Source organism: Dunckerocampus dactyliophorus, chromosome 15, assembly GCF_027744805.1.
Source record: "Dunckerocampus dactyliophorus isolate RoL2022-P2 chromosome 15, RoL_Ddac_1.1, whole genome shotgun sequence".
Lineage (NCBI taxonomy): Eukaryota > Metazoa > Chordata > Actinopteri > Syngnathiformes > Syngnathidae > Dunckerocampus > Dunckerocampus dactyliophorus.
Genome location: NC_072833.1, coordinates 25239883 through 25267496, shown reverse-complemented (window position 1 = coordinate 25267496; position 27614 = coordinate 25239883). Strand labels below are relative to the sequence as shown.

The 27614-nt window shown below is 41.3% G+C and overlaps 1 protein-coding gene across 9 annotated transcripts in view; it reads left to right on the top strand.

Annotated features, from left to right (window-relative positions):
* The window catches only part of sdk2b (sidekick cell adhesion molecule 2b), a 331862-nt gene that overhangs the window by 291425 nt on the left and 12823 nt on the right, over window positions 1-27614 (top strand). For 6 of the 9 annotated variants that reach the window (XM_054800273.1, XM_054800268.1, XM_054800270.1 and 3 more), the window contains exons 16-42: window positions 2799-2939; window positions 3226-3407; window positions 3499-3614; window positions 3684-3879; window positions 3956-4054; window positions 5732-5923; window positions 8403-8524; window positions 8592-8701; window positions 8776-8926; window positions 9008-9245; window positions 9319-9434; window positions 9545-9734; window positions 11486-11584; window positions 11652-11846; window positions 11929-12130; window positions 14110-14213; window positions 14297-14367; window positions 14498-14630; window positions 15868-15924; window positions 15997-16098; window positions 16172-16287; window positions 16373-16559; window positions 19240-19377; window positions 21827-22036; window positions 22114-22239; window positions 24315-24479; window positions 27007-27147. In XM_054800273.1, coding sequence (XP_054656248.1) covers window positions 2799-2939; window positions 3226-3407; window positions 3499-3614; window positions 3684-3879; window positions 3956-4054; window positions 5732-5923; window positions 8403-8524; window positions 8592-8701; window positions 8776-8926; window positions 9008-9245; window positions 9319-9434; window positions 9545-9734; window positions 11486-11584; window positions 11652-11846; window positions 11929-12130; window positions 14110-14213; window positions 14297-14367; window positions 14498-14630; window positions 15868-15924; window positions 15997-16098; window positions 16172-16287; window positions 16373-16559; window positions 19240-19377; window positions 21827-22036; window positions 22114-22239; window positions 24315-24479; window positions 27007-27147 — 3899 coding nt within the window. The remainder of the gene's footprint in view (window positions 1-2798; window positions 2940-3225; window positions 3408-3498; window positions 3615-3683; window positions 3880-3955; window positions 4055-5731; window positions 5924-8402; window positions 8525-8591; window positions 8702-8775; window positions 8927-9007; window positions 9246-9318; window positions 9435-9544; window positions 9735-11485; window positions 11585-11651; window positions 11847-11928; window positions 12131-14109; window positions 14214-14296; window positions 14368-14497; window positions 14631-15867; window positions 15925-15996; window positions 16099-16171; window positions 16288-16372; window positions 16560-19239; window positions 19378-21826; window positions 22037-22113; window positions 22240-24314; window positions 24480-27006; window positions 27148-27614) is intronic. The other 3 variants (XM_054800274.1, XM_054800271.1, XM_054800269.1) reach the window with 1 other exon arrangement.

The window sequence follows — 27614 nt, the reverse complement described above, 5'->3', positions numbered from 1 at the left end:
GAACACTTCCTGTCTTTCACTTCATGTGTATCGTGCCAAAACGTGTACAGTATACAGTATACAGTATACAGTATACAGTGCATGTACATATATTACATATCCTACTATGTAATACCACACCACAATACTTTGTGCAGGCCTTTTAATGGCCATGGAACCAAAATAAAACAGAGAAAACAACATCCTCATACGTTAACACGACATGTCAATCAATAGTTTGAGGATGCTCATGAAGCCTGTTGCCTTGGCAACCGCTCGGACAGACCGATCCCTTCAGTCAAGAGCCAGCAAGGAAGACGAGCACAGAGGTGCCGTGAGCAAACAAACGTGCGTAAAACACGTGTCCCTGCTCCGTGTTGCTTTAAAGCACACACCTCCCTCAGCCCGGACAGTCAAATATATCATATGACATATTAAAAAATAATAATCATGATAAAATGTCATTTAAAAAAAATGGTGAGCAGTATATATATATATATATATATATATATATATATATATATATATATATATATATATATATATATAATTATTTTTATCATTTCATTTTAAATACATATTATTATTGCTTTTGTTTTTATTTTCTTGCTATGACATTATTATTATTATTATTATTATTATTATTATTATTATTATTATTATTATTATTATTATTATTATTATCAATTAATTATTATTAATTAATTAATATTATTATTATTTCCTGTATTCTCTTTTTTTACTTTCTTTATATTGTATTTATCACTGTAACAAAAAATATATAGAGATAACTTTTTTTTCATAAATCGTCAACAGTTGTTAGCATTTGGGGGACATTGGGGCCTTTATGAGTGCCTTTGCACTGGGAATCAAACCGGCGACCACCGACCAGCCCAGACCAGACTACTCATCCACAGCTTCCACAAAAAGATGTCAAATATGTTGATGAAAAGGTGTGTATCATAAATACTTGCACTCCTTGGTCCCTTTGACTCCAACTTTAACCACATTTTTTTCAAGCTTAAAAAAAACCCTCCCAAAACACTGCTCCCAAAATAATAATGCATCAGAAATAATTATTGACTTAGTCAAAACTGGAATTTTGGAAAATATTGCATTTTTTTCTATCAAAATAAAATCTTAAATAAATCTATTTAAAAATGAATATTTCAAATATAATTATTTGTAATTATAATTTCAAAAATAATATATATCAAAAACATTTCTATGTTTAACCCTGAAGATAAAACTCATCAACCTCATCCAATAATAAATAAAAACAAATTAAACTACATCTAACAGTCAGCCTCAGAGAATGAGACTTTTTAAAATTGCTAATCTATTTTTTCTAATCCAAGAAATAATTAATATGATATTTGTGATTAATAATTACGTTACGTAAGTACGTCTAACATTCAGCCTTAGAGACTGACAATTTGATAACCTATTTTCTCATTCAAATGATATTTCTGATGAATAATTATGTTGAAAAACACCACAAATTTAGCCTCAGAGAGTGAGACTTTTCAACAAAATTGCTAACCTATTTTTTTTCTAATCAAAAGAATTAAAATGATATTTCTGATGAATGATTATGTTAAAAACATCTCAAATTTAGCCTAAGAGAATGAGAATTTTAAAAAAGGTAATTTTTTTCGAATAAAAAATAATTAAAATGATATTTCTGATGAATAATTATGTTAAATACTTTGAACATTTAGCCTCAGAAAATGAGACTTTTCAAAATATTGGTAACCTATTTTTTTCTTGTTAAAAAATATGATTCAAATTATATTTCTGATGAATAATTATGTTAAAAAACATCTCAAATTTAGCTACAGAGAATGAGACTTTTTTTTTAATGGTAATCTATTTGTTCCCATTAAAAAACATCCAAATGATATTTCTGATTAATAATCATATGCGGGGTCCAAGTATGTCATGTGGTTGGGTCAAAGACGGTGGTTTCATGTAATTTCTGAGTTGATGTGAAATGTGAACATGGGTTCATAGTTGGTAAAGGAATAAGTTATAAAATGTGTAGTAAAAATGGTTAAAGCCATCGTTAAAAAGTCAAAGTGAGACATCTTCATCAAAAAGAATCGTATCAGTGACCGCAAGAGTGACTGCTCTTCCCGTCATTAGACAATCTTGGACGTATTTCCTCTCTAGGTGAAGCACAAGCTAGTAACGGCAGAAACGAAGTTCGAAAACGCTCACAAACAAGCTGTTTGTGAAAACAAAAAACGTTCTGAAACGTTTGAGCCTTGAGAAACTTTAGTCTTTGTGAGTGTCTGTGTGTACAAAGCACTTTAAATAGTGATCTCAAATGTTCCTGCATTATTGCTTTGTAAACTTGATGGTGTGATGTATTTGTTAGCTTTGTACCCTGTGTTTTACAGTCCCAAGGGACTCTACTGTGTTTTGGCTGGCTCTTGGTGTTTAACATATTTAATGTACATTTATAGATAGTAATTGCATTTTTTGTATGTTACAGTTAAGAAACCTTCACTAAAGCAAGAAAAGTAAGCCTTGTGTATGGAGTTTTCTTTTATGCTTCGCTGGCTGTGTAGCGGCATAAAGTCACGTGTTTGCATAGGGTCACGTGTTGTGAGGACAGCGCAGGGTATGATATGGAATCTTTTATGCCAAAACTACATAAATATAAATACAATTAAATATGTAGTCATGAATTATAATGTGTCTAAAAAATATTGATCCACGTGACTTTATGAGCCTGCCCATTTTGGGGTCAAATGGTAAAAAGTGTTTATTAATGTGCGTCAACGACTTTGTTTTATATTGCTTCTTTTCTGTAGCGTCGCGCTTCCGGAGGAGCCCCCCAGCGCTCCCCCACAGAACGTCATCGCCAGCGGTCGCACCAACCAGTCCATCATGATCCAGTGGCAGCCCCCGCAGGAGAGCCACCAGAACGGCATCCTCAGAGGCTACACCGTCAGGTGAGCTCACGTGTCCCTCCGAATTCAACTTTTATCAACATCATACCGTATTTCTTCATTTTACGCTCAATTAACTTTCCTCCCCCGCGGTGTCACTTCACAGCTGGATGGTTAAAGTTTCAAGAAAGAAATGCAGACTCTTTGTTTTTTTGACTTGAGCGCTGTCATAAACACCAACAGTCATCTTGTTGTGTTTCGTTAGTGCTTTGTCTCCCTCTAGCAGGGCGTGTAGTGTTACTGCATCCCTTTACATCTACACAAAGCATCACCTTTTTATCGATTAAAGGTACCGTTTGACCGGGCTGCCTGTGGACTACCAGATCAAGAACATCTCCAGCCCGGACGTGACCAACCTGCTGCTGGAGGACCTCATCATCTGGACCAACTATGAGATCGAGGTGGCCGCCTACAACGGGGCGGGGCTGGGCACCTTCAGCCATAAAGTGACTGAGTGGACCCTGCAGGGAGGTAACGGCGGATATTACTCTCTACTATACGTGGACATCCTGTCATGAAATCCATCGGTTTTTCACCTCCCCTTTCTCCCCGTCCTTCCAAGTGCCGACCATCGCCCCCGGCAACGTGCAGGCGGAGGCCGTCAACTCCACCGCCATCCGTTTCACGTGGACGGCCCCCAACCCTCAGTTCATCAACGGCATCAACCAGGGCTACAAGGTGAATTTAAAACAAACAAACAAACAAACAGTCAGAGAGTGACGGGTTCTCCTTCATGTTCTTCTCCAGTTGCTGGCCTGGCAGCCGGGTAAAGACCAGGAGGTCGCGACGGTGACCACGCGGCCCAACTTCCAGGACAGCGTGCACGTGGCCTACGTGACGGGCCTGATGAAGTTCACCGACTATTTCACCTCAGCGCTGTGCTTCACCACGCCAGGCGACGGCCCCCGCAGCACCCCCAAGCTGCTGAGGACGCACGAGGACAGTACGTCACCGTCACGACTCAGCGCTTTTCTAAACAGTTGTTACAGTCAGCTCAGCGTGTGCTCGCATGCGTTTAGCGCCCGGCGCCGTCGGCCACCTGAGCTTCACCGAGATCCTCGACACGTCGCTGAAAGTCAGCTGGAGCGAACCCAGCGAGAAGAACGGAATTCTCACAGGTACACTTTTTCTTTTTTCAACATTTTTACTTCTTTTAGAGCTCATTATTATTTGAAATATTATTTATTTCATGTACAGGATTCTTTTATATCTACTTTTTCTATATATGGTAGTTCAATATATCATTGGTAGTTATGACTTTAAGGTATTTTTGATGTATTTTTATTTATTTTAAGTTCTTAAATGTAGTGATACAATGTAGTTATACACACGAGTCTTTTATGTATAATTGTTACATGTTACTTAAATATATTATTGTTATTTTTCAATTTAATACATTTAAAGTTATCAAATTTAGTTAATTTTAGTTTCATATATATTTTATTTAATTTTGCATGTTATTTTTGGGCTGCACGGTGGTCTAGTGGTTAGCATGTTGGCCACACAGTCACAGTCTGGAGATCGGGAAGATCTGGGTTCGATTCTCCCTTGGGCATTTCTGTGTGGAGTTTGCATGTTCTCCCCGTGTGCGCGTGGGTTTTCTCCAGGTACTCCGGTTTCCTCCCACATTCCAAAAACATGCATGTTAGCTTGATTGGAGACTCTAAATTGTCCATAGGTATGAATGTGAGTGTGAATGCTTGTTTGTCTATATGTGCCCTGCCATTGGCTGGACACCAGTCAAGGGTGTACCTCGCCTGTCGCCCGAAGTCAGTTGGGATAGGCTCCAGCATGCCCCTGCGACCCTAATGAGAAGAAGCGGCATAGAAAATGGATGGATGTTACGTTTTGCTTTTTATCTCTAATTTCATATTTATATTATTTCATATATTTCATTTATTTCATATTTGTATTATTTTATCATTTTTATACATTAATTTATGTGTATATATTCATATATAGGATTCTTTATTTTAATGTATTTTACATTATTTGAACTTTTTAACTGTAGTTATTTTTTAGTTTAATATGTACTTTTTATTTATAATTTTCTATATTTTATGTTTTAATTATTTTCTTTTCTTTTTCTAAAGCTATAATTTTATATACTATTTTATATATTAGTTCTTTTTTTAAATATATTATTTTATGTTTGAGTTTGTAAATATTATTTTCATGTATGATTTTATATATTTTTGTTATATGTTTTATATTAGTTCTTACATATTCTTATATATTCTGATATATATGATATATAGAGAGTTTTTAAACGCGTTATTATATATAATATATAAATATTATTTTATTTTTTATTTTTATTTTTTAAATATTTTTTCCACATTATTTTATATTTTTTTCACAAATATGTTTTATATTTTTATTTGATTTATTATCAATATTGTGTTTTTTATTTTTATTTGACTTATTATAGATCTTATTTTCACATATTGCTTTTTATATATATATATATATATATATTTTTTTTTTTTAATATATTTTATATATTAGTTACATATATTAGTTCTTATATATTCTGATATATATATATATATATATATATATATATATATAGTTTTTAAATACATACATGCCTCTTTATTATTGTTCTTACCATTTTTGTCAAGTCAGACTTTATGTCTCCAGCTGTCATTAGGTGGTGGTGCAGATGTACCTAATGTTGTGGCCAGTGCGTGCATGCCCATTGGACACATTTAGAACTCATAAAATGGGATTTTATTCGGATGTGTGTGTGTGTGTGTGTGTGTGTGTGTGTGTGTGCGCACGCATGGGGTCAGGCTACCGCATCTCGTGGGAGGAGTTCAACCGCACCAACACGAGGGTGACGCACTACCTGCCCAGTGTCACGTTGGAGTACCGTGTGACAGGACTCACCGCCCTCACCACCTACACCATCGAGGTGGCCGGCATGACCTCCAAAGGTCAAGGCCAGCTGTCGTCATCCACCATCTCCTCGGGCGTCCCCCCAGGTGAGTGGGGGGGTGCTCTGCTACAGCGTGTGAGGGCTGTATAATTCATGGTGACAAAGCAAATTGATTTATAATTATATATTATATGTATATTATTCATAAATACAAGAATTAAATAGAATAGATATATATTTTTTCATATAAACAGTCTTTAAAATTAAATTATAAATAAAAACTATCAATATTTCAAACAAGATGAAAATGCCACCTCCTCCATATCATGTTTTTGCTGACAGGCTACAAATGGTACATATGAAGCCATAATAGTAATTATCATCGTTGTTACAAATATTTTAAAAGTACCATTAGCATCATAAGTTTTAATTACACAATACATTCCCAAGTGGTTAAAAAGACAAAATACTAAAAAAAAAAAAGGAATAAAGTAATGCAGTATGAATACTTTAATATTGTGTCAAATAATTTTAAAAAGAAGTATAAAAATAATAGTATAAATAACAATATGATATAAATACAAAATAATTTAAAAAATAATAACATTGATCCAAATAAAAAAAACTCCAGCCTGTTTTTTGTTAAATGCCAGATAAATGCTTTAATATCAAATCAAATTATTAAAAAAAAGTATAAACATAATAGTACCAGTAACATGTCAAATAAAAAATACAAAGATATTCTTGAACACTAAATGACAAATAAAAACTACAAATATATATTGCCAAGATTTAATCACACATGTAACTTACCAAGTAATAAAAATACAAAATAATAATATTGATATATAATATTGATTCAAATGAAATACAATTCAAAGAATAACGCCAGCCTGTTTTTTGAAAATATATTTTTAAACAGCATAAAAACTGCAATGCCAAACACAAAGAAAAGAAATAAAAAAGTTGTTTTAAATAAATAACAGTTCCAATAAAGAATAAAAATGTTCTTATCAAACTAAAATAGAAATAAAAACAACCAAAAAAATATATTTTTTTCAGTTGCGGTGTTAAAATATTACAATAAAAATATTCAACAAGAAAATAGAGAAAAAGTCATGAAATTCAGGGCTAAAGTAAAAACATGGTGAGAGAAGCAGCTCGGCCTGTCACGGTAACAAAAAATTTGCTGGTCGTTAATTGTGCTACAAATGATTGTTATTGTTTCTTTCACATCTTTTGATATTAATTATCTTGAAATATTGAACACAATTAATTGGTATCAATTTTATCATAATTTTGGCTCAAAATTGTGTATTTTGCATGGTTACATTTTGATAAAGTTTGACTTGAGCACTGATACATAGAGCACTGATAAATAGAGTAAGTCATCATCCTACATATCTTTGGACTTTTTTTGCCAACTGATGATGGCTATGCTTTAAATCTGCATAATAATTCATGACCAAACTGAAGGGGAAAGTTTACCAATCACAATAAAGAAGTATCTGAAGTACAAAAACGCATACAGCCAACGATAAAGCCCCACTCACACTGTTAATGCACAAAATAATCATCAGACTTACTTATTTGTTCATATGATGCACACAGAGCAATGAACAACATCGTGTGCCGCCCCCTTCCTGCTTTCTGCTCCGTACTCCATTGCGCCGTGAGGCGTTCAGGCGCACTTGTAATTGAGAGTGTTAGAAACTAATTGTTTTTAATTTGTAGTCACGTGCCCCCTATTACAGTTGGCGTACCCCTGGGGGTATGCATACCCCTCTTTGGGAACGTAGGCACCAGATGGTAGTCCAATATAGTGTACGGTGTACCTGTGTGAGACATTAGCTTGACACAGAAGTTGCCTGTATGTATGTTTTTGCAATGTAGCCAGCGACACTGTCTGTGAGCGCCCACCATTTTGTACTGTTTTGTTTATATTTGCCAACCAAACACCTCAGTAAGTGCTGACTCTGCCCGAGGCACCTCCATCTGTAGCTTTTTTTTCCAATTGAGAAAATCGCCCATGTCGGTCATCGGTGTTCATGCTTTCACCTTGTTCATTCTGTTTAAAACCAAAATATTCCCACACTGGGGCTGTCGGTTGTGGCAAACTATCGCTTGTGTGCAGTCATTCATGCTAGCATATGCTGCCTCACGAAGCTAACTGCCAACCCTCTGTATCTACTCACCTAGTAGCCCCGCCTCCACAAAGAGGCTGAAACTGCTGTTTTACCATGCACATGACAATAAAACTCTCTTGAATCTTGAATCTTGAATCTTGAATGAGATGAGGGCCCACTCTCTCTGTTCATTCCATTATAGAACCAAAGCGTACAGACAGATGCAAAGTGAACCCTCTTGTCATCCAGCCTGTGTGGCACAGACGCATACATGCACATGGCAATTTATAGAGGGCTTCATAATTAACGACCTGTGTGTTTTTTTATCGTTCGATTAATGAAGTTATTGATTATCGTGACAGGACTACAAGCAGCAGTGCAATAAAACAATATTAAATGTTTAAGAACGGCATAAATCTCCTTCCAAAGTGAAATATGAAATGTTCTGCTTCCTCTCAGAGCTTCCCGGTCCGCCCACCAACATGGCCATTTCCAACATCGGCCCGCGTTCGGTCAGCCTGCTCTTCAAGCCGGGCTACGACGGCAAGACCTCCATCTCCCGCTGGCAGGTGGAAGCCCAGGTGAGACACGTCATCTACCACTTAGCTATCATGTCATCACTGAACCCCGATTGATGCTGAAACATAGGTGGGGGTGGTGGGAGACACCGAGGACTGGGTGACGGCCCACCAGGTGTCCAATCTGCCTGACGCTCGCTCCCTGGAAGTTCCTGGCTTGAATCCGTTCACCTTCTACAGGTAGGAACGTGGGATTGTTGCATTTGGAACGTTACAACGTTGTCAGACAATGTTGCCGTTACACCGTCCTCCAGGTTCCGGATGCGGCAGGTGAACATCGTGGGCACGAGCCCCCCCAGCCAGCCCTCCAGAAAGATCCAGACCCTCCCTGCTCCTCCAGACGTGGCCCCCGCCAACGTGACGCTGCGCACCGCCAGCGAGACCAGCCTGTGGTTAAGATGGATGGTCAGCGGTGATCGCAATCCGTCACAATCACGACCGACCAACCCGCTCAACCCCTTTTCTCTCTTTCCCCCGCCCGTGCAGCCGCTGCCCGAGTGGGAGTACAACGGCAACGCGGAGCAGGTGGGCTACAGGGTGCAGTACGCCAAGGCGGGATCGGCGGGCCGCCCGCTGACCCAGTCCATCTCCGACCGCCTGGAGCGAGAGTTCACCATCGAGGACCTGGAGGAGTGGACAGAGTACGAGGTCAGGGTGCAGGCCGTCAACGGCATTGGTACGGGACCGTGGAGCCAGCCCATAAGAGGACGGACACGGGAGTCGGGTGAGTCCTCGTGTCGAAATGATCTGTGATTGCACCGATGGAGCGCCAGAAAGCATGCTTGTCTTTTGTCCAGTTCCGTCCTGCGGTCCCAACAACGTGTCCGCCTTCGCCACCACCTCCAGCAGCATCCTCGTGCGTTGGTCCCAAGTTCCCGAACCGGACAGAAATGGACTCATTCTGGGCTACAAGGTTTGTTTGTTTGTCACTCATCTTTTAGCGTAAATGCAGGAACTGTAGGCGGAGTTTATTCATGTAAACCCTGCCCTCTTTTCATGAACTCTTCATGAACTCTGGGTCAGGTGGCGTACAAAGAAAAGGACTCGGACAGCGCCATCCGCTTCTGGACGGTGGAGGGAAACGCCACCCACAGCGTCCAGCTGAGCGGCCTGGGCAAGTACGTCCTCTACGAGATCCAAGTCCTGGCCTTTACCCGCGTCGGGGACGGGCGTCCCAGCTCGCCACCCATCTTTGAGAGGACGCTGGACGACGGTAAAGTCTTTCTGGAGAAACCATAATATTACCACTTGCTCTTTTTTTTCATTTTTGCTGGGTTTTTTTTGTTTCACTTTCCAAATATTTCAACTTTATTCTTACATAATCTTTGTAAATTATTTTCATAATATTTTGACATTATTCCCATAATATTATAACTTTTTCACCAACTTTATTTTCCAAAAATGACAAATTTATTTTGTTTTATTTCTCAAAATATTACGAGTTTAAAAAAATTACATTTTTTGTTTAATATTTCAAGTCTCCGTTACTAAAATGACGTTTGTTTCCTCATAATATCCTGACTTTATTCTGGTAAACTTGCGACTTTTTTCTCGTTTGAATACAGCGTTCCTCCCTTTTTTACAGCGTATATACATGCATTGTGTTCTGTGTCCTGATTGGCTAAGGGACTGTAGACCATTGTCAATCAATCTCCTCTGTGCCTTCCTGCGCAGTACAGAATGCATTTGGCTTGCCAAATTTACATAAATGTTCAATCGCTGGCAGTGTGATTCTGTATGTTTGCAAGTTTTATCCACGACAACACCCACAATGTCGACGAAACGTTCTGCGCCGTCAAAGGCACCTGCGGTCGCACTCAAAAGGCAGGAGGAAGTTAACCATCACACAAAAAGACTTCTGGACATGCAGAAGGAAGGTAGAAGTTACACAGCTGTAGGGCGCCATTACGGAATACTGTAAATGAATCTTCTGTTCATGGAGGACAAGGAGGAGGACAATACGACAACAGGAGCAATATGTGTTAACAAGGATACAAAAATACTACAGCGTAACGGCGCCAGCACGAAGAGGCACAGTCAGAGCAGTGAAATATGCGTGAGTCTCTTAATCATTTCTTGTGTCCAACCTAGTAGGTTGATCATTCTAATTCAAACGAAGGTTTGAACATTTTTGAGAGTGTTTAAACAAGAGAGAAATGTGAGAAAATGTTAATGCCTTTTTGAGAAAAGTGTATAAAGTGTATGGGGAGGGCTTTTACAGCCTTAAAACGTATATAATCATTTTAAATAAATAAAGTTAGCTACTTCCCGGATTTCACTTATTGCGGGTTATTTTGGGAACCTATCCCTACGAGGGAACACTGTACAATTTTATCATAAAATTACAGCTGTTTTTTACATTTCTGCTGCTGTTTTTCTCAACTATTTCAACTTTCTTCTTGTAACTGTTCTTCTTGGAATTATGACTTACAACTTTATTTGCTGTGTTTGTTTTTCATAATATTATGACTTTATTATGAAAAAAATGTCTTTTTTTCTTTAACATTTATAATGTTTAAATGTCTTTTTTTCTTTAACATTTATAATGTTTAAATGTTAAAGAAAAAAAGACATTTTTTTCATAATAAAGTCATAATATTATGAAAAACAAACACAGCAAATAAAGTTGTAAGTCATAATTCCAAGAAGAACAGTTACAAGAAGAAAGTTACTAAAATGACATTATTTGTCCTCCTAATATTACGCCATCATTCTTGTCAAATTATGACTCAAGTGATCATTTTCTACCTGGCAACCCTGTATGGACTTCATGAAACATCCATCATCATCTGAATATGTTTTCCTGTCCCAGAAGCCTAAACACAAGATGCTGAAATCAAACCTGACTTTTGTGCTTTATGCTGATGAGCTAAATGACTGTACATCATTCCTTCAGTAGGATTACATTTTATTTGTAGGAGTACTCTATAAAAACAGTATAATGATGCCACTTTGTTCCCGCAGTGCCAGGACCTCCGATGGGCATCCTGTTCCCAGAGGTGCGCACCACGTCCGTGCGTTTGATATGGCAGTCGCCCTCGCAGCCCAACGGCATCATCCTGGGTTGGTAAAGATCTTCTCCTGCATGGGGAGGTGTCACTCCTGTGTTTAATTTCATTTCCTGTGCCAGCCTACCAGATCACATACCACCTCAACTCCACCAACAGCAACACGGCCACCGTGGACGTGCTCAACCCCAGCGCTCGCCAGTACACCGTCACCAACCTCAAGCCCGAGTCCGTGTACGTGTTCCGCATCACAGCGCAGACGCGCAAGGGCTGGGGCAAGGCCGCCGAAGCGCTGGTGGTCACCACAGAGAAGAGAGGTAACCCCTCGTCTGGTCCCGTCATATTGGCACATGCATGGCTTGAGCGTAGAATTGAAAAAATATAACAACCCCCCCGCAGCTCGTCCGCAGCCCACCAGCCGCCCCGCCGTGCCTCAGAAGGACGTCCGCGCTCGTCACGTCCTGCTGTCGTGGGAGCCGGGCAGCGACGGACTGTCCCCTGTGCGCTACTACACTGTGCAACTGCGGGAGCTTCCGGACAACAACTGGACGGTTCACTCGGCCTCAGTGAACCACGACGCCACCTCCTACATCGTCTCCAGGTACCACTTCCTGTCCACGTCTTTGTAAGGCAGGGGCACATAGTGAAAAAAGAAAGGATGCAACTTTGCCATGCTGATATTTTGCAGAACAACACATGTAGATATGCTAACAAGTTGGATATATTTCATCTCAGCTTTGTCATATACTGGAGGTGACAAAGCGTCACTCAATCAACTTCACTCTTCACCATTGTTGCTGTTTTTTTATTTCTTCTTAAATCACCTTTGTACATTTCTTTCTCTGAAAGTTATGGCTTTATTCACATAATATTTTGACTTTATTCCCATAGTATTATAATTTTTCCCCAACCTAATTTTCAAAAATGTTACTTTTTGTTTTCTTTCGCATATCACGGCTTTTGAAAACGATCCTATTTTTTTCTTGAATATTTCAACTCTATGCTACTAAAAATATAAATATTTTTCCTCATAATATTACAACTCTATTCTTGTAAAAGTGCAACATTTTTCCTCTTAATATTTTGACTTTTTTTGACATTTCTGCTGGGGGTTTTTTCAACTATTTCAACTTTCTTCTTGTAAATCTTCTCATAATTATACGTTTTCCAGAAATTACAACGTTATTTGTTGATTTCTTTGTGTTTAACTGTTCAACTTAAAAAAAAAAAACATCGTTGTTGTTTAATATTTCAACTTTATTCATTTTTCCTCCTGATATTCTTGAAAAATTACAACTCTTTCTCGTGACATTACAACTTTTTTCTTTTTACTTTATTCTTGTAAAATTACTGCTGATTTTTGCATTCTTGCTGTTGTTGTTTTTTCAGTTTTCTTGTTATGGTTTTATATGTTTAGAATGTGCTGCAAGCCAATAAAAAAACAGCCATTGGCTGCAAATGGCCCCCAGGCTGCACTTTGGACACCCCTGGTTTAAGCCTTGGTGGATAGATACCTCTTTGTGTCAAAAACACAGCACCAAAGCTTGTTATGAATATATACATACAGTTTATATACAGTTTGCCGCCTTCCTGATTTCTTATTTTTCTGCATTCAGGTATTTGTCACACTTAAATGTTTCATATCATCAAACAAATTTAAATATTAGTCAATGACAACACGACCGAACACAAAATGCAGTTTGTAATGAAACTTCTTATTATTTAGGGAGAAAAAAAATCCAAACCTACATGGCCCTGTTTGAAAAAGTGAACATCAAGGCTCGTCTCAATTTTGCCAGAAAACATCTTGATGATCCCGAAGACCTTTGGGAAAATACTCTTTGGTCTGACGAGACAAATGTTGAACTTTTTGGAAGTTGTGTGTCCCATTACATTTGGCGTAAAAGTAACGCATTTCAGAAAAAGAACATCATAGCAACAGTAAAATACGGTGGTGGTAGTGTGATGGTCTGGGGCTGTTTTGCTGCTTCAGGACCTGGAAGGCTTGCTGTGATAAATGGAAGCATGAATTCTGCTGAAGGAGAATGTCCAGCCATCTGTTGGTGACCTCAAGCTGAAAGCAACTTGGGTTCTGCAGCAGGACAATGATCCAAAACACACCAGCAAGTCCACCTCTGAATGGCTGAAGAAAAACAAAATGAAGACTTTGGAGCGGCCTAGTCAAAGTCCTGACTTGAATCCTATTGAGATCCTGTGGCATGACCTTAAAAAGGCGCTTCATGCTGGAAAAGCCTCCAATGTGGTTGAATGACAACAATTCTGCAAAGATGAGTGGGCCAAAATTCCTCCACAGCGCTGGAAGAGACTCATTGCAAGTTATCGGAAACGCTTGATTGCAGTTGTTGCTGCTAAGTGGGGCACAACTAGTCATTAACCAATCACTTTTTCACACAGGGACATGTAGCTTAGGATTTTTCTTCTCCATTATTTTTCTCTGACAAACATGCAAAAAAGAAATCAAGAAGGGGGCAAACCCATTTTCCTACCACTGTATATATCCAGTATATCCTGTACATAGTATAACATAATAACATGCTCCTGTGTGTTTCCATGGCCAAGGTTGAAGCCCTTCACGTCCTACCAGTTCCGAATAAAAGCCACCAACGACATCGGGGACAGCGAGTACAGCGAGGAAAGCGAAGCTATCACCACCCTGCAAGATGGTGGGGGGTCGGGGGCACTGCATGAAACCTCCTGAAAGCTTCAGCCAAACGTGACTAATTCATCTTCATCCTTTTCTTATCAGTGCCTGACAAAGCTCCCGTCATCCTCTCGGTCACACCCCACACCACCACGTCAGTGCTGATTCGCTGGCAGGTAAGAGAAGGCGTGTCCATTGTTGTTTGCTGTTGTGAAGTATTGTTCTGAGTATTATTTAGTGCTTTCTCACAGAGCTACTTCCTAGACCTCGGCGTGCGTCACCCTAACCCCTAATCATCCCTTTCAGCCTCCCCCCGAGGAGAAGATAAACGGCATCTTGCTGGGCTTTCGCATACGATACCGGGAGCTGCTGTACGACCGTCTGCGCGGTTACTCCCTCCACGCTATCAACAGCATGACGGCGTGGGCCGAGCTCACCGGTAAGGATGCAAATTGCAGCTATGGCCGACGCCGCAGTTAGAAGAGGAACCACCGCATGGCAGTCGGGGTTGCTTCACTGTTTCCTTGCCAGAATTGACACCCCTAGTCTGTACCGTACCCACTGTATGGCAGGGGTGTCCAAATTGTTTCCCTCCAGCGAAGGCCATATAGTGAAAAATGAAAGGATGCACTTTTGCCACTTTGATATTTTGTAATGTAGATATGCTAACAAGTTTTATATATTTCAAGAAAAAAGTGCATCTCAGCTTTGTAATACAGTGTCCCCTCGTTTATCGAACCGAACGTATTCTGTACTGCACAGGAAGGCACGGAGGAGATTGACTGACAATGGTCTACAGTTCCTTAGCCCATCAGGACGCGGAACACAATATGTGGATTCTCCCTTAGCCAATCAGGATGCACGCAGAACACAATGCACGTTCATACGCAGTAAAAAAAAAAAATTAAAAAATCACAGAAAAAAATTCCTCGAAACAGCGAGTCTGAAAAAGGTGAACTGCCATGTAGTGAGGGAACACTACAGGGGGTATATCAACTCCAACCCTGTTCAACCTACATGTCATAAAATTCAGTAAAAAAAAAACAGCATCATTTTGGGACAATGTGTACGTTCTCCATGTTTCAAGTTGTGGTTCAGGCATCGTTTGAAAAGTAGATGAAAAGATTTGACAGCGGAGTTGGATGTTAACGATATATGATGTCCTACAGCCATACGGCTCTCGGATGAAGAGGCACGGTCATAGGAGTGAAATACACATGAGCCACTTAATCATTTCTTGTGTCCCACCTAGTAGGTTGATCTTTACAATGAAAATAAAATTTGAGCTTTGAGAGTGTTTAAACAAGAGAGAAATGTGAGAAAATGTTAATGCCTGTTTGAGAAAGTGCATAAAGTGTATGGTGAGGGGTTTTACAGCCTTAAAACATACATAATCATTGGAAACAAATAAAGTTGGCTACTTCGCAGAGTTCACTTATTGCAGGCTATTTTGGGAACTTATCCCCCGTGATGAAGGAGGGAGGCGGGAACACTGTATAATATATATAATATGTAAATGATACCCAGCTGCGTCCTCCCATTTCATGGCCTCATTACACGCTGATGTATTATTGCAATTTTCCTGACTTTGTTGCTTATTTCTAGTCTTTTAGTCTTATAACAGTTGACGCTCCATGTACTCCTTTTGACTTGCTGTCAACCCCCCAACCCTGCAGCTCCTTACAGCATCCGCAACCTGAGCGAGTCCACTCTGACCCAGTACGAGCTCGACAGTAAGTTTCCTCCTGTCTTTGAAAGCGGTAGAACTTCCTACGCAAGTCTAACGCCATCCCTTCCCGCCGCAGAGCTGAGCAAGCACAAGCGCTACGAGATCCGCATGAGCGTGTACAACGCCGTGGGAGAGGGGCCCACCACCCCACCCCAGGAGGTGTTTGTGGGAGAAGCAGGTACGCACGCCGACGCCAGCGCGTTTGCCTGCAGTCCCTCTTCTACCGCTGACGTGGAACGTGTCATTTGTAGTCCCGACAGCCCCGCCCCAGAATGTGGCCGTTCAGTCTGCCACCGCCACCCAGCTGGACGTGACGTGGGACCCCCCGCCTGTCAGCGCTCAGAACGGAGACATCCAGGGCTACAAGGTCAGATTCACACCCAAGTGTTAAGGTTCCCGACTTAGCCCAAAGATCAACGTTAACCCGGTCGCACCCCCACCCCTCCATCAAGGTCTACTTTTGGGAGTTCCAGCGCAAGAATGAGACCGAGCGCCTTCGGACTCTGTTCATGCCCGAGGGCGGCGTAAAGCTGAAGAACCTGACCGGATACACCACCTACATGATCAGTGTGGCCCCCTTCAACGCCGCCGGGGACGGACCCCGAAGCCCCCCCATGAGGGGCCGCACTCAACAAGCAGGTACTTGAATACTTCTGCTCTTGAACGCTGCAGGAAACACACAATCAATGAAATACATAATAATACACCAAAAAAGTATTACCGTAAATCACGGTGTATAAACCGCACCCGTGTATAAACCGCACCCCCATTTTCAGGCTCACGGCGGGGGGAAAAAAATGTTTACTTCATAAATGCTTGCCAACTCCTTCATCTCAAATCAACATGTGGAAAGGTACGAAGCAATTTCAAAAAGAAGAAGAAAGGAGAAATCTGCCGTCCATCAATTCATCTGCAATGGAATTCATGTAAGAAAAGTTTGCCGTCAACTTGCCGATGATGTCCGCTCTCCAACACCGGATGACTGACTCGTCCACACCGTGCTGCCGTCCTGCTGCCCGGTTCCCAAAGTCTTCTGCATACCGGAAGACGGAGAGTTTGAATGCTGCGGTGAAAGATCGCCGTGGCATTTTAGCTTTAGCTGCTTTAGCTTTAGCCTTGATTTAACGGTAGCTGATGTTGGTTTAGCGGTGACGCGAGCAGTGACGCGAGCGGCGTTCTGCGCATGCGCATCAGTTATTCATGTATTGTACATAACACTGCATTGCTTCAGTGTGAATTTGAATAAACTCCAACGTTGTATTGTATTTTAAACCATCTGCAATGTTTTAATGGAAGCTTAGGTTAGCTTCAGTGTATATAGAGATCGTTTCACTGTGTGAAAATACAGACACACAGCAGTCAGATAAGTGAAAAAGGAATTGCACTTTCAGCAACTGTACAGCAGAGGGCGCTAAAGTCAAAGCAACTGTCTGACCCACAGACGGCTCTTCGAAAGTCTGCTTCTGGTCAATTTCTGTCTGGTCACAGACTTGTCATCGTGTATAAACCGTACCCCAATTTTTGGCGTCTTACCGGTAGAAAAAAAGCGTGGTTTATACACCGTGATTTACGGTACTTCAATGTGCCATTCATGAAATACAACTGGAATTAAATACTTCAGTGTGCCATTCATATGTGAAATACATAAAGATACCCTTCAATTATGACTTCAGTGTTCCATTCATGAATATCAATGTTACATTCTTTCATGAAATAAATAAATACACCATCAAATTATTACTTAAATGTGTTATTCATGAAATACAATTGGAATTAAATACTTCAATGTGCCATTCATTTGTGAAATAAATAAACACACCATTTAGGAAATACTTAAAGGTGTTCTAAATGAAATGAAATTGGAATGAAATACATAAATGTGTGGTGAAATGTGTCATTTATTCATTAAAATAGCAGTTGATTGAATGTAAAAGGGTACAAAAATTATAAAAAGAAAGATTGAAATTAAGTAATTAAAAGCTTTACAAATGTGTCAGTAATGTCAGTAATGAAATAAAATTGGAATGAAATACATAAATGTGCCCTTAATTCATGATGTAAACACACCATTATAGAACTACTTAAATGTGCCATTAATTAAAATTGGAATGAAATTCTCAAATGTGCCATTAATTTGTGAAATACATAAAAAATACCATTAAATTATTACTTAAATGTGCCATTAATTCATGAAATAAATAAATACACCATCAAATTATTACTTAAATGTGTAATTAATGAAATAAAATTGGAATTAAGTACATATATGTTTGATGAAATGTGCCAGTAATGAAATGAAATTGGAATGAAATACATAAATGTGCCATTAATTTATGAAATAAATAAACATCATTAAATCATTACTGAAATGTGCCATTAATGATATAAAATGTGCCATTCATTTCTGAAATAAATATACACACAACTGCAGAAATACTTAAAATGTGTTGTTAAATGTGTCATTCGGTCATTAAAACAGCAGTTGATTGAATGTAAAAAGATAAAAAATGATGAAAAAGATGCAAATATTGAATGACTTAATGAAGTACTGCATGGGGCGGACGTACAGTATGTTGCAGCGTTTTAGGAATTGATGTGAACTGGTGAAAGTCAGTGGGCGGATGCTAACGCCTGATTGGTTATATAAGATTCCAGGTTGTAGCACAGCAAGTGAACATGTTGTGATCCACTGGGTGGCGCTGTTTACCTTTACTGTGTTCAAGGAAGCGAAGGACTTAGTGGGGCAAATCTATGTGAAAGGATGTGTTTGTTTCTTTAGGGGGGGAGTAAGGCACACTGTAACGTAATCTAATATCACACCCCAGGAAGAATCACTTGGATTATTAGTATTATCAAATGACATGGATGATGAAGTGCTGGACCACATATCGCTAAGAAAGCCAATATGGATCATCTCAAGTAGCATGGTTGTCCTTTTCATAGCACTGCACCCACAAAGGCACATGATCACATGGTCACATGGTCAGGTCAGCCTTCCCTCCACTGGCAGTTCTTGGCCAGCACCTCCAGAACCTTCCAGCAGTTTCTTTCCAGCTGTGAAAAGGAAGTAGAAAGTTGCAAGAAGGAAGAGGATGACATTTGGGAAGGGGGAGTTGAGGAGTTTGGTTATTCCGGCGAGACACAATGGAGGCTGTGTGCCCCGCCGAGCGTCTCTCGGCCCTGAAGTTTGAACACAGCAAGGCCGGGAGGCGTCCCGAGCGCAAGTCCACGCCAGTCGTTATGGGCGCCACCTGGCGTGACCCGGGTTAGTTTGTTGTTGAAAGCAGCTGTGTGCGCTCACTCATTATCTGCATTTCAGCCCCCAGCGCCCCCAGCTTCATCCACTTCAGCGAGCTCACCACCTCCTCCGTCAACGTGTCTTGGGGCGAGCCCACTCTGCCCAACGGCATCATCGAGGGATACCGTCTCATCTACGAGCCCTGCACTCCCGTTGACGGTACAGCATCACTCTTTATAAGATACAGTGTGTACGGAAAGTACTCCAATGTTTCACTCTGTTTCATTGCAGCCATTTGCTAAAATGATTGAAGTGAATTCTTTTGCTCATTAATGTACACTCAGCACCCCATCTTGACAGAAGATAACAGAAATGTAGAAATGTTTTTGCAAATGTACGAAAAAAAGAAAAAGCCATTCTTTGCTCAGGATTGAGTAGAAGCACCCCTTTGAGCCAGCACACCCATGATTTAACACATTTTTCACGCCTGCTTTTGGGGATCCTCTCCAGTTCTGTCAGCGGTGAATGTTGGTGGGCAGCCATTTTCAGGTCTTTCCAGAAATGCTCAATTGGGCTTGGCCATTCAAGGATGGTCATAGAGTTGTTCTGAAGCCACTCCTTTGTTATTTTAGCTGTGTGCTTGGGGTCATTGTCTTGTTGGAAGGTGAACTCTCAGGTCCTGAGCACTCTGGAAAAGGTTTTCTTCCAGGATGTCTCTGTATTTGGCCATATTCATCTTTCCTTCAGTTGCAACCAGTCGTCCTGTCCCTGCAGCCCGTGCAGCATGATGCTGCCTCCACCATGCTTCCCTGTTGGGATTGTATTGGGCAGGTGATAAGCAGTGCCTGTTTTTTTCCACACATACAGCTGAGATTTAAGGCCAAAAAGTTCAATCCTGGTCTCATCCAACAAGATAATCTTATTTCTCATAGTCTGGGAGTCCTTCATGTGTTTTTTGTCTATGCGGGCTTTCATGTGTCTTGCACTGAGGAGAGGCTTCGGTCGGGCCACTCTGCCATAAAGCCCAGACTGGTGGAGGACTGCAGTGATAGTTGACTTTGTAGAACTTTGTCCCATCTCATCCCACTGCATCTCTGGAGCTCGGCCACAGTGATCTTTGGATTCTTCTTTACCTCTCTCACCAAGGCTCTTCTCACACGATTGCACAATTTGGCTGGATGGCCAGGTTGAGGAAGAGTTCTGCTCGTCCTAAACTTATTCTATTTAAGATGATGGAGGCCACTGTGCTCTTAGGAGCCTTGAGTGCGGCAGAAATTATTTTTTTTAACCTTGGCCAGGTCTGTGCCTTGCCACAATTCTGTCTCTGAGCTCTTCGGGCAGTTCCTTCGACCTCATGATTCTCATTTGCTCTGACATGCACTGTAGGCTGTAAGGCCTTATATAGACAGGTGTGTGCCTTTCCTAATCAAGTCCAATCAGTTTAATTCAACACAGCTGGACTCCAATGAAGGCGCAGAACCATGTCAAAGAGGGTCAGAAGAAATGGTATAAGTATACGAGTGTCACAGCAAAGGGTCTGAATACTTACGACCGTGTGATATTTCAGCTTTGTTTTTTCATACATTTGCCAAAATATCCACATTTCTGTTTTTTTCTGTCAAGATGGGCGCTGAGTGTGCATTCATGAGAAAAAGAACAAACTTAAATGATTTTAGCAAATGGCTGCAATGAAACAAAGAGTGAAAAATTGAAGGGGGTCTGAATATTTTCTGTACCCACTTGTAACACACACGTAACACACACACACGCAGCGCACACGCGACACACACATAACACACGCACGTAAGACTGCTGAAGTGTGCAACAAATACGCTAAATGCTCCAGTGAAGACATCTGTTCAGCAAACTTCCTTGGGGGGCGTGGTCTACAAAACCAAAAACCATTGCCGTTAGCCTCTGTGGCTGTGGGTAACCTCCTGACGCAGGTTTTTTTGAAGTCCACAAGATGGCAATAGCTGCATTTGAAGTCGAAATGTGGCCGATCCGATCCACTATTGATATTGGGTCACGGTACCTGCAGAATCCATGTGCCACGGAGCTAGAAGAATATCAGCAAACATAGCTGTTTCAACACATGCACTGCAGCCATCCTCCTCACGCTTGCCGCATACACACACCCACGCACACACATGCACACATACACCAGCGCTCCACCTGACACGTTCATGGCCACAAAAAGAGTCGGCCATCACAAACTCTTAACACAACCCAACCGTGTAGGTGGCTACCTGTAGAGAGTAGTTTCTTACAGCCTCATGTCAAATCAACAATCATGATAATGATAATGATAATGTAGCGAGCTGGAAGTTCTGCGTTGTGTGACGATGTGTGAAACCATGAACGCGTAGTGCTGAGCGCTTGTGTTTGTGCGGTGCTGCATGTGCTGATATTCTTTTGACGCGGTTGCATATTAAAGCAAACAGAGCTCTGCTATCAGGATTGTATTGGTATCTGCAGATATCCATGTTCAGGTATCAGGATGGAACAAAATGCGGATGGGTGCTGGGTGTGGTTGTGCTACTTTGCGTTTTACACAACGCTATGATTAGAGCATTTACTACTACTACTACTAAAGTGATATGCTGAATGCTAATGGCGCCCTCGTGTGGCCGTGCCGGCTCTAAAAAACTGTGGTGTGTTTGTCCAGACTCTTCCGTGGCCTGTGCCGACTGTCTCCACTCCCCCTCCCCCCCAGGCGTCAGTAAGACGGTCATGGTGGACGTGAAGGGGAGCGGCCCCCTCTGGCTGAAGCTGAAGGACCTGGCCGACGGCGTCACCTACAACTTCCGCATTCGCGCCAAGACCTTCATTTACGGGCCCGAGGTGGCGGCCAACATCACCACCGGCCCTGGGGAAGGTAGTGATGGAGGGTTCGTTTATCTTTGGAATATGTATTCAGCGCTTGAATGATGTGTGATATTTATCTTTGCCCAGGAGCCCCAGGACCCCCGGGGGACCCCTTTATCACACGCTACGGCTCAGCGCTGACCATCCACTGGACCAGTGGGGACCCGGGACGAGCTCCCATTACACGCTACGTCATTGAGGCCAGACCTTCCGGTGGGTCCCCGTTTTTTTGTTAGTTTTTTTTGTGCGTGGAATTTGCTGCTTGGGGGAATGTCTCCGTCTCCATCTGCTGCCCACAGTCTGGACTTGGAATAGCTTATTGATCCGTCCTGACAATATAGTGTATGTGTCCGCTTTCAGCTGTGAGATGCCTGTGCTGCTTTTGGGTGGCGGTTGGAGGCTGAGCTATGTGTCAATCTACATTACAAAATGTTTGATAGCAGATTGATGAAGTGTACTAGGCTAGTGGGGAAGAAAAGGCTTCCTTACACATCTTTCAATATTTTCAATATTTGAATTGTGGGAGCTCAGAGACTCATTTAAAATACTTGAAAGTGGCTGTAATGTGCAATAGCGATGTCCCGATCCACATTTTTTGGCTTCCGATCTGATCCGAGGGTTAGCAGTTAGCCTCGTGAGGCGATATACGCTAACATGAATGAAGGCATGGAAGCGATGGTTTCTGAGGCGAATGCCACAGCCGACAGCCCCAGTGTGGGAATATTTTGGTTTTAAACAGAATGAGCGCATGAACAATGACACAGACAAAAAAACTATTGATGGAGGTGCTCGGGCAGCGGAGCCTTCGTCCCGAGGGTCAACGCTTACTGAGGCGTTTGGTCGGCAAATATAAAGGAAACAGTGCAAAATGGTGCGCGTTCCCAGACAGTGTCGCTATAATGCATAAGAAATGCATCCATTCAATACGGTTATATGGCATATATGGCATACGTTTACAGGCAAATTCTGCGTCAAGCTAATGTGGCTCACACAGGTACACTATGCTTGAGTACCATCTAGTGGTTGAAATGTGAATTACACCTATCATGACAATCATGAAAAAATGGTCTCAAAAAATGGCGAATATTGACGAGAATTTGTAGCACAATTATCAACCAGCAAAATTTATTATCGGAATTGTTTGGCGTCTGTAACAAACCTCTGTGAGTCGGGTCCCTAATCCAATAAAAGATCGGGTGGCGGGAGTCGAGTGGCAACCAGCTTTGAGGCGCATTACCGCACTTACCATGTTGGAGTGCGGCTCAGGGTTACGAACGGGTCGACCCGTTCTCGTGGCGGACGACGATTTTTGGCAGACGATCTTGAAGATCAGATCTGGACATCACTAATATGCAACCTTTAAAAGATGGAGTATATCCTCAATACATCAGTCATGGACTCATTAAAAATATGACATTCTCATTCTGTACATTATTGACATCACATCTTTGTTTATTTCATTTGATTTTGTTTTTTTCGTTGTTGATTTATTGGCCTAAAAATAGAATTTAACAAGAAAAAAACCCCAGCAAAAATGGAAAATCAGCAGTAAAAGTCAACATATTGAATTTTGCAAGAATAATGTAATATTGTGAGGAAAAATTACGATTTTTAGTCACATAAAACAAAACTAAATAAAAAAGATGTTATTTTTAAAGTCATGATGTGATGAAAAACAAACAAAACATAAATAAAATTGTCATTTTTGGAAATTAGGTTGGGGGAAAAGTTATAATGTGGGAATAAAGACAAAATAATATGTAAAAAAGTCATAATATCAGAAGAAGAAAACCTACAAAAAAAGTGGAAATAGTTGCAAAAAAAAAAACAGCAGCAGAAATAGAAAAAAAACAGCTGTAACTTTACAGCAATAAAGTCAAAATATTAAGAGAAATAAATTGTATTCCAACAAGACAAAAGTATCACCTTTCTGAAAATAAAGGGGTAATATTATGAGGAAAAATCATGTCATTGTGCTTAGATTAGATTTAGTTAGACTGGATTTCCTGGGTTTTCCAGCACGGTGCCAAAGGAGATGGTGGTGTTTGCTTGTGTGTGTGTGCGTGTGTGTGCCCGTTAGGGGTTCCAGTGGCGTTTACGAGCAGCAATGTGTAATTAATGCTGTCTGCCAGCACTTCCCAAAGTGAGCCGCAAGGTGAAATACGGCCGGGTGTTAGACTTGCACTTGCTCGCCACATCCGAATTAGGGATGTAAAAACATCCCTAATTCCCAACGTGTGTGTTCAGAGTGATGAGCGGGATTTATAGGCTGCGCTTTCTGCTTCCAGATGAAGGCTTGTGGGACATCCTGATTAAGGACATCCCCAAAGAAGTGACGTCGCACACGTTCAGCATGGACGTACTGAAGCAGGGGGTCAGCTACGACTTCAGGGTCATCGGCGTCAACGACTATGGCTACGGGTCTCCCAGTCTGCCCACTCCTTCCATATCTGGTCAGCTGATATGCATGCTTACATCATCACACCTGCCAACACGCACGCATTTTCACCCTGGCGCACACGTCATTACATTCAGAGATTAGCCTGAATGACGTAGTACGCTTGAACGCATCAGATGAAGTTTTAAGTAGAGCTACAATATGCAAAACAAGAAGGGGGAGTGAGACAAAAAGCATTTTGAAAAAGTCATTTATTTAAACAACAATTAAACTGAAATAGGCTGTTTATCAGCTGATCAAAAGTTTAAGACCACAGGCTATAAAAGCCAAAATCTGCTCAAAATGTTCATTTTGTGTCATCATTCCCACTGTCATGCCCTCCTGATGCTAAAGCTAAGAAGCTTTCTCTTTTTCAACGTGGTGGGATTGTGGAGCTGCATAAGCAAGGCCTCTCGCAGCGTGCCATGGCTGCTGAGGTTGGGCAGTAAATCAGTCATTCTTTTTTGAAAGATCCTGAGCATTATGGAACAAAAAAGTCAAGTGGTCGACCCAAAAAAATCACACCTGAGCCGGAGGATCCCATTGGCTGTCCATCAAGACACAGGGCGGTCTTCCACTCACATGAAGGCCTTACTGGTGCCGACTGCAGCGCAATAACCATCAGACACCATCTGCGGGAAAAGGCTTTAAAAAACAAAAAATGAATTCAAAGACCTTGTCTCCTTCAAGGCCACAAAAGTGCCCGTTTAGACTTTGCCAGGGAGCATCAAACATGGGACATTGAAAGGTGGAACAAAGTTTTATTCTCTGATGACAAAAAATGTAACCTTGACGGTCCAGATGGCTTCCAACGTTACTGGCATGACAAGGAGATCCCACCTGAGATGTTTTCTACCCGGCACAGTGGAGGGGGGTCCATCATGATCTGGTGTTCTTTTTCATGGTGCGGGGTCGTCAAACGGCGGCCGCTTACATGCAGATGTTGCGGCGGGCATCCCTCATGACTGAGGGCCCTCGTCTGTGTGGTACCAGCTGGGTTCTTCAACAGGACAACGCTGCAGGTCACAATGCTGGCTTGACCAAGGACTTCTTCAGAGAGAATAACATCACTCTTTTGGACCATCCTGCATGTTCCCCTCATTTAAATCCCATAGAGAACATTTGGGGATGGATGGCAAGGGAAGTTTATAAAAATGGCCATCAGTTCCAGACAGTTGATGCCCTTGGTGAAGCCATCTTCACCACTTGGAGCAATGTTCCCACTAGCCTCCTGGAAACACTCACATCAAGCATGCCCAAAGCCATTTTGGAAGTGATGAACAAGAACGGTGGAACTCCTCATTACTGAGTCCTACTGAGAACATTGTTTGTTCTGTTTTTTTGTTATTTTTTGAGTGATGGTCTTAAACTTTTGATCAGCTGATAAACAGCCTACTGTATTTCAGTTTAATTGTTGTTTTCAATCAATTACTTTTTCAGAATGCTTTTTGTCTCACTCCCCCTTCTTGTTTTTGCATATTGTAGCTCTACTTAAACCTCATTAAGATCCAAATGTGCAAAATGCTAATTCTAGCAATTTTTCAACTGGTCTTAAGGTTTTGATCAGGAGTGGATATCTAATGTGTTAGCATATCTACATTTGCTTTACAAAATATCAAAGTGGAAAAGTTGCACCCTTTCATTTTTCACGATGTGGCCCTCACTGGAGGAAAACAGTTTGGACACCCCTGGTCTATATTATGTCTGATTTATGTCTTATTTTCTCTTATTATGTCTACTTCTGTATATTGGGTGATAGGAGTGCAAAGGTGACTATAGGGATGTTATTTCACATCTAGAGGGTTCTAATAAATGTTAAGTGTATTTCGAAGGTGGTAAACAAGGTTTCTCTGTTTTATTTTCTTTTATTATGTTTACTATATTGGGTAATAGGAGTGTAAAGGTGACTATAGGGCTGTGATTTCAGGCTGTAATAATGTTAAAAGGTGTATTTAGAAGGTGGTAAACAAGTTTTCTATGTCTTATATGTCTTATTTTCTCTTATTATGTCTACTACATTGAGTAATAGGAACGTAAAGGTGACTGTAGGGGTGTTATTTCACATCTAGAGGGCTCTAATGTTGAAAAGTGTATTTAGAAGGTGGTAAACAAGGTTTCTTTGTCTTATTTTCTCATACTATATCTACTACAGTATATTGGGTAATAGGAGTGTAAAGGTGACTATAGGGGTGTTATTTCATGTCTAGAGGGATCTAATAATGCTAAAAAGTGTATTTAGAAGGTGGTAAACAGATGTTCTATGCTATAGGAGTCCTACTTTGTGGAAATTCACTTATCACAGTCAGGTGTGGAGCTGATTAAGCATGATGAAGGAGGAATTAGTGTAGTTTGTTTCCTAAGTGGATACAATATGCAGTTCCATAGGTTTTATTATTGATAAAGATTTGGAAAGATAGTCGTCAAATGTCTTGAGGGTTGGCAGGTGTGCATTATACAGTACTTGGCTTCGTTTCTGCCTGGGATACATAGTGGTGGTCTGCAACCGTGTCTTCTTACTATCTTCGTTGTTTTGCTTCCCGCAGCTCAAAAAGTGGCCCCCTTCTACGAAGAGTGGTGGTTCCTGGTGGTGGTGGCCCTGGTGGGGCTCATCTTCATCCTCCTGCTGGTCTTCATCCTCATCATCCGCGGGCAGAGCAAGAAGTACGCCAAGAAGTCGGAATCAGGTGAGGCCGCACGGTCGCCGCTTTTACCACTTTGGGTCCGTAAGGGAGAATATGGGCATCAACTCCTCGTAAATCAGCAAATCACACGCTGACTTAACCAGCCACTGAAAAGGAAGCTTTTCCTAAAACAGATGGCCCCCACGCCGCCAAGCCCGGGTCGGGGCTTGTCTGTTCATCGGCGAGCGTTTCGCTGTGCTCAGCGCTTCTTGGGGCGCCTGTTTTGCCGGCGGGCGAGAGAGGGAGGGGGGTGTCCCATATTTCTGACTGACAGGCTAAAACAACAAGAGGGTTCTTTCTCCTCACACTCAAGGACTCAAGTGTTGGTCTTCAGGAATGTTTTCTGTGCGTGCAACCACCAGCTGACCTCAAGTAACCCCCACACTTTCCCCACGATGCAACCGCAGTGGTCCCGGTCAGTGGCAGAGCGTGGAACTGAGAATGTTTTTAACCTCCAGCACCACCAGCCA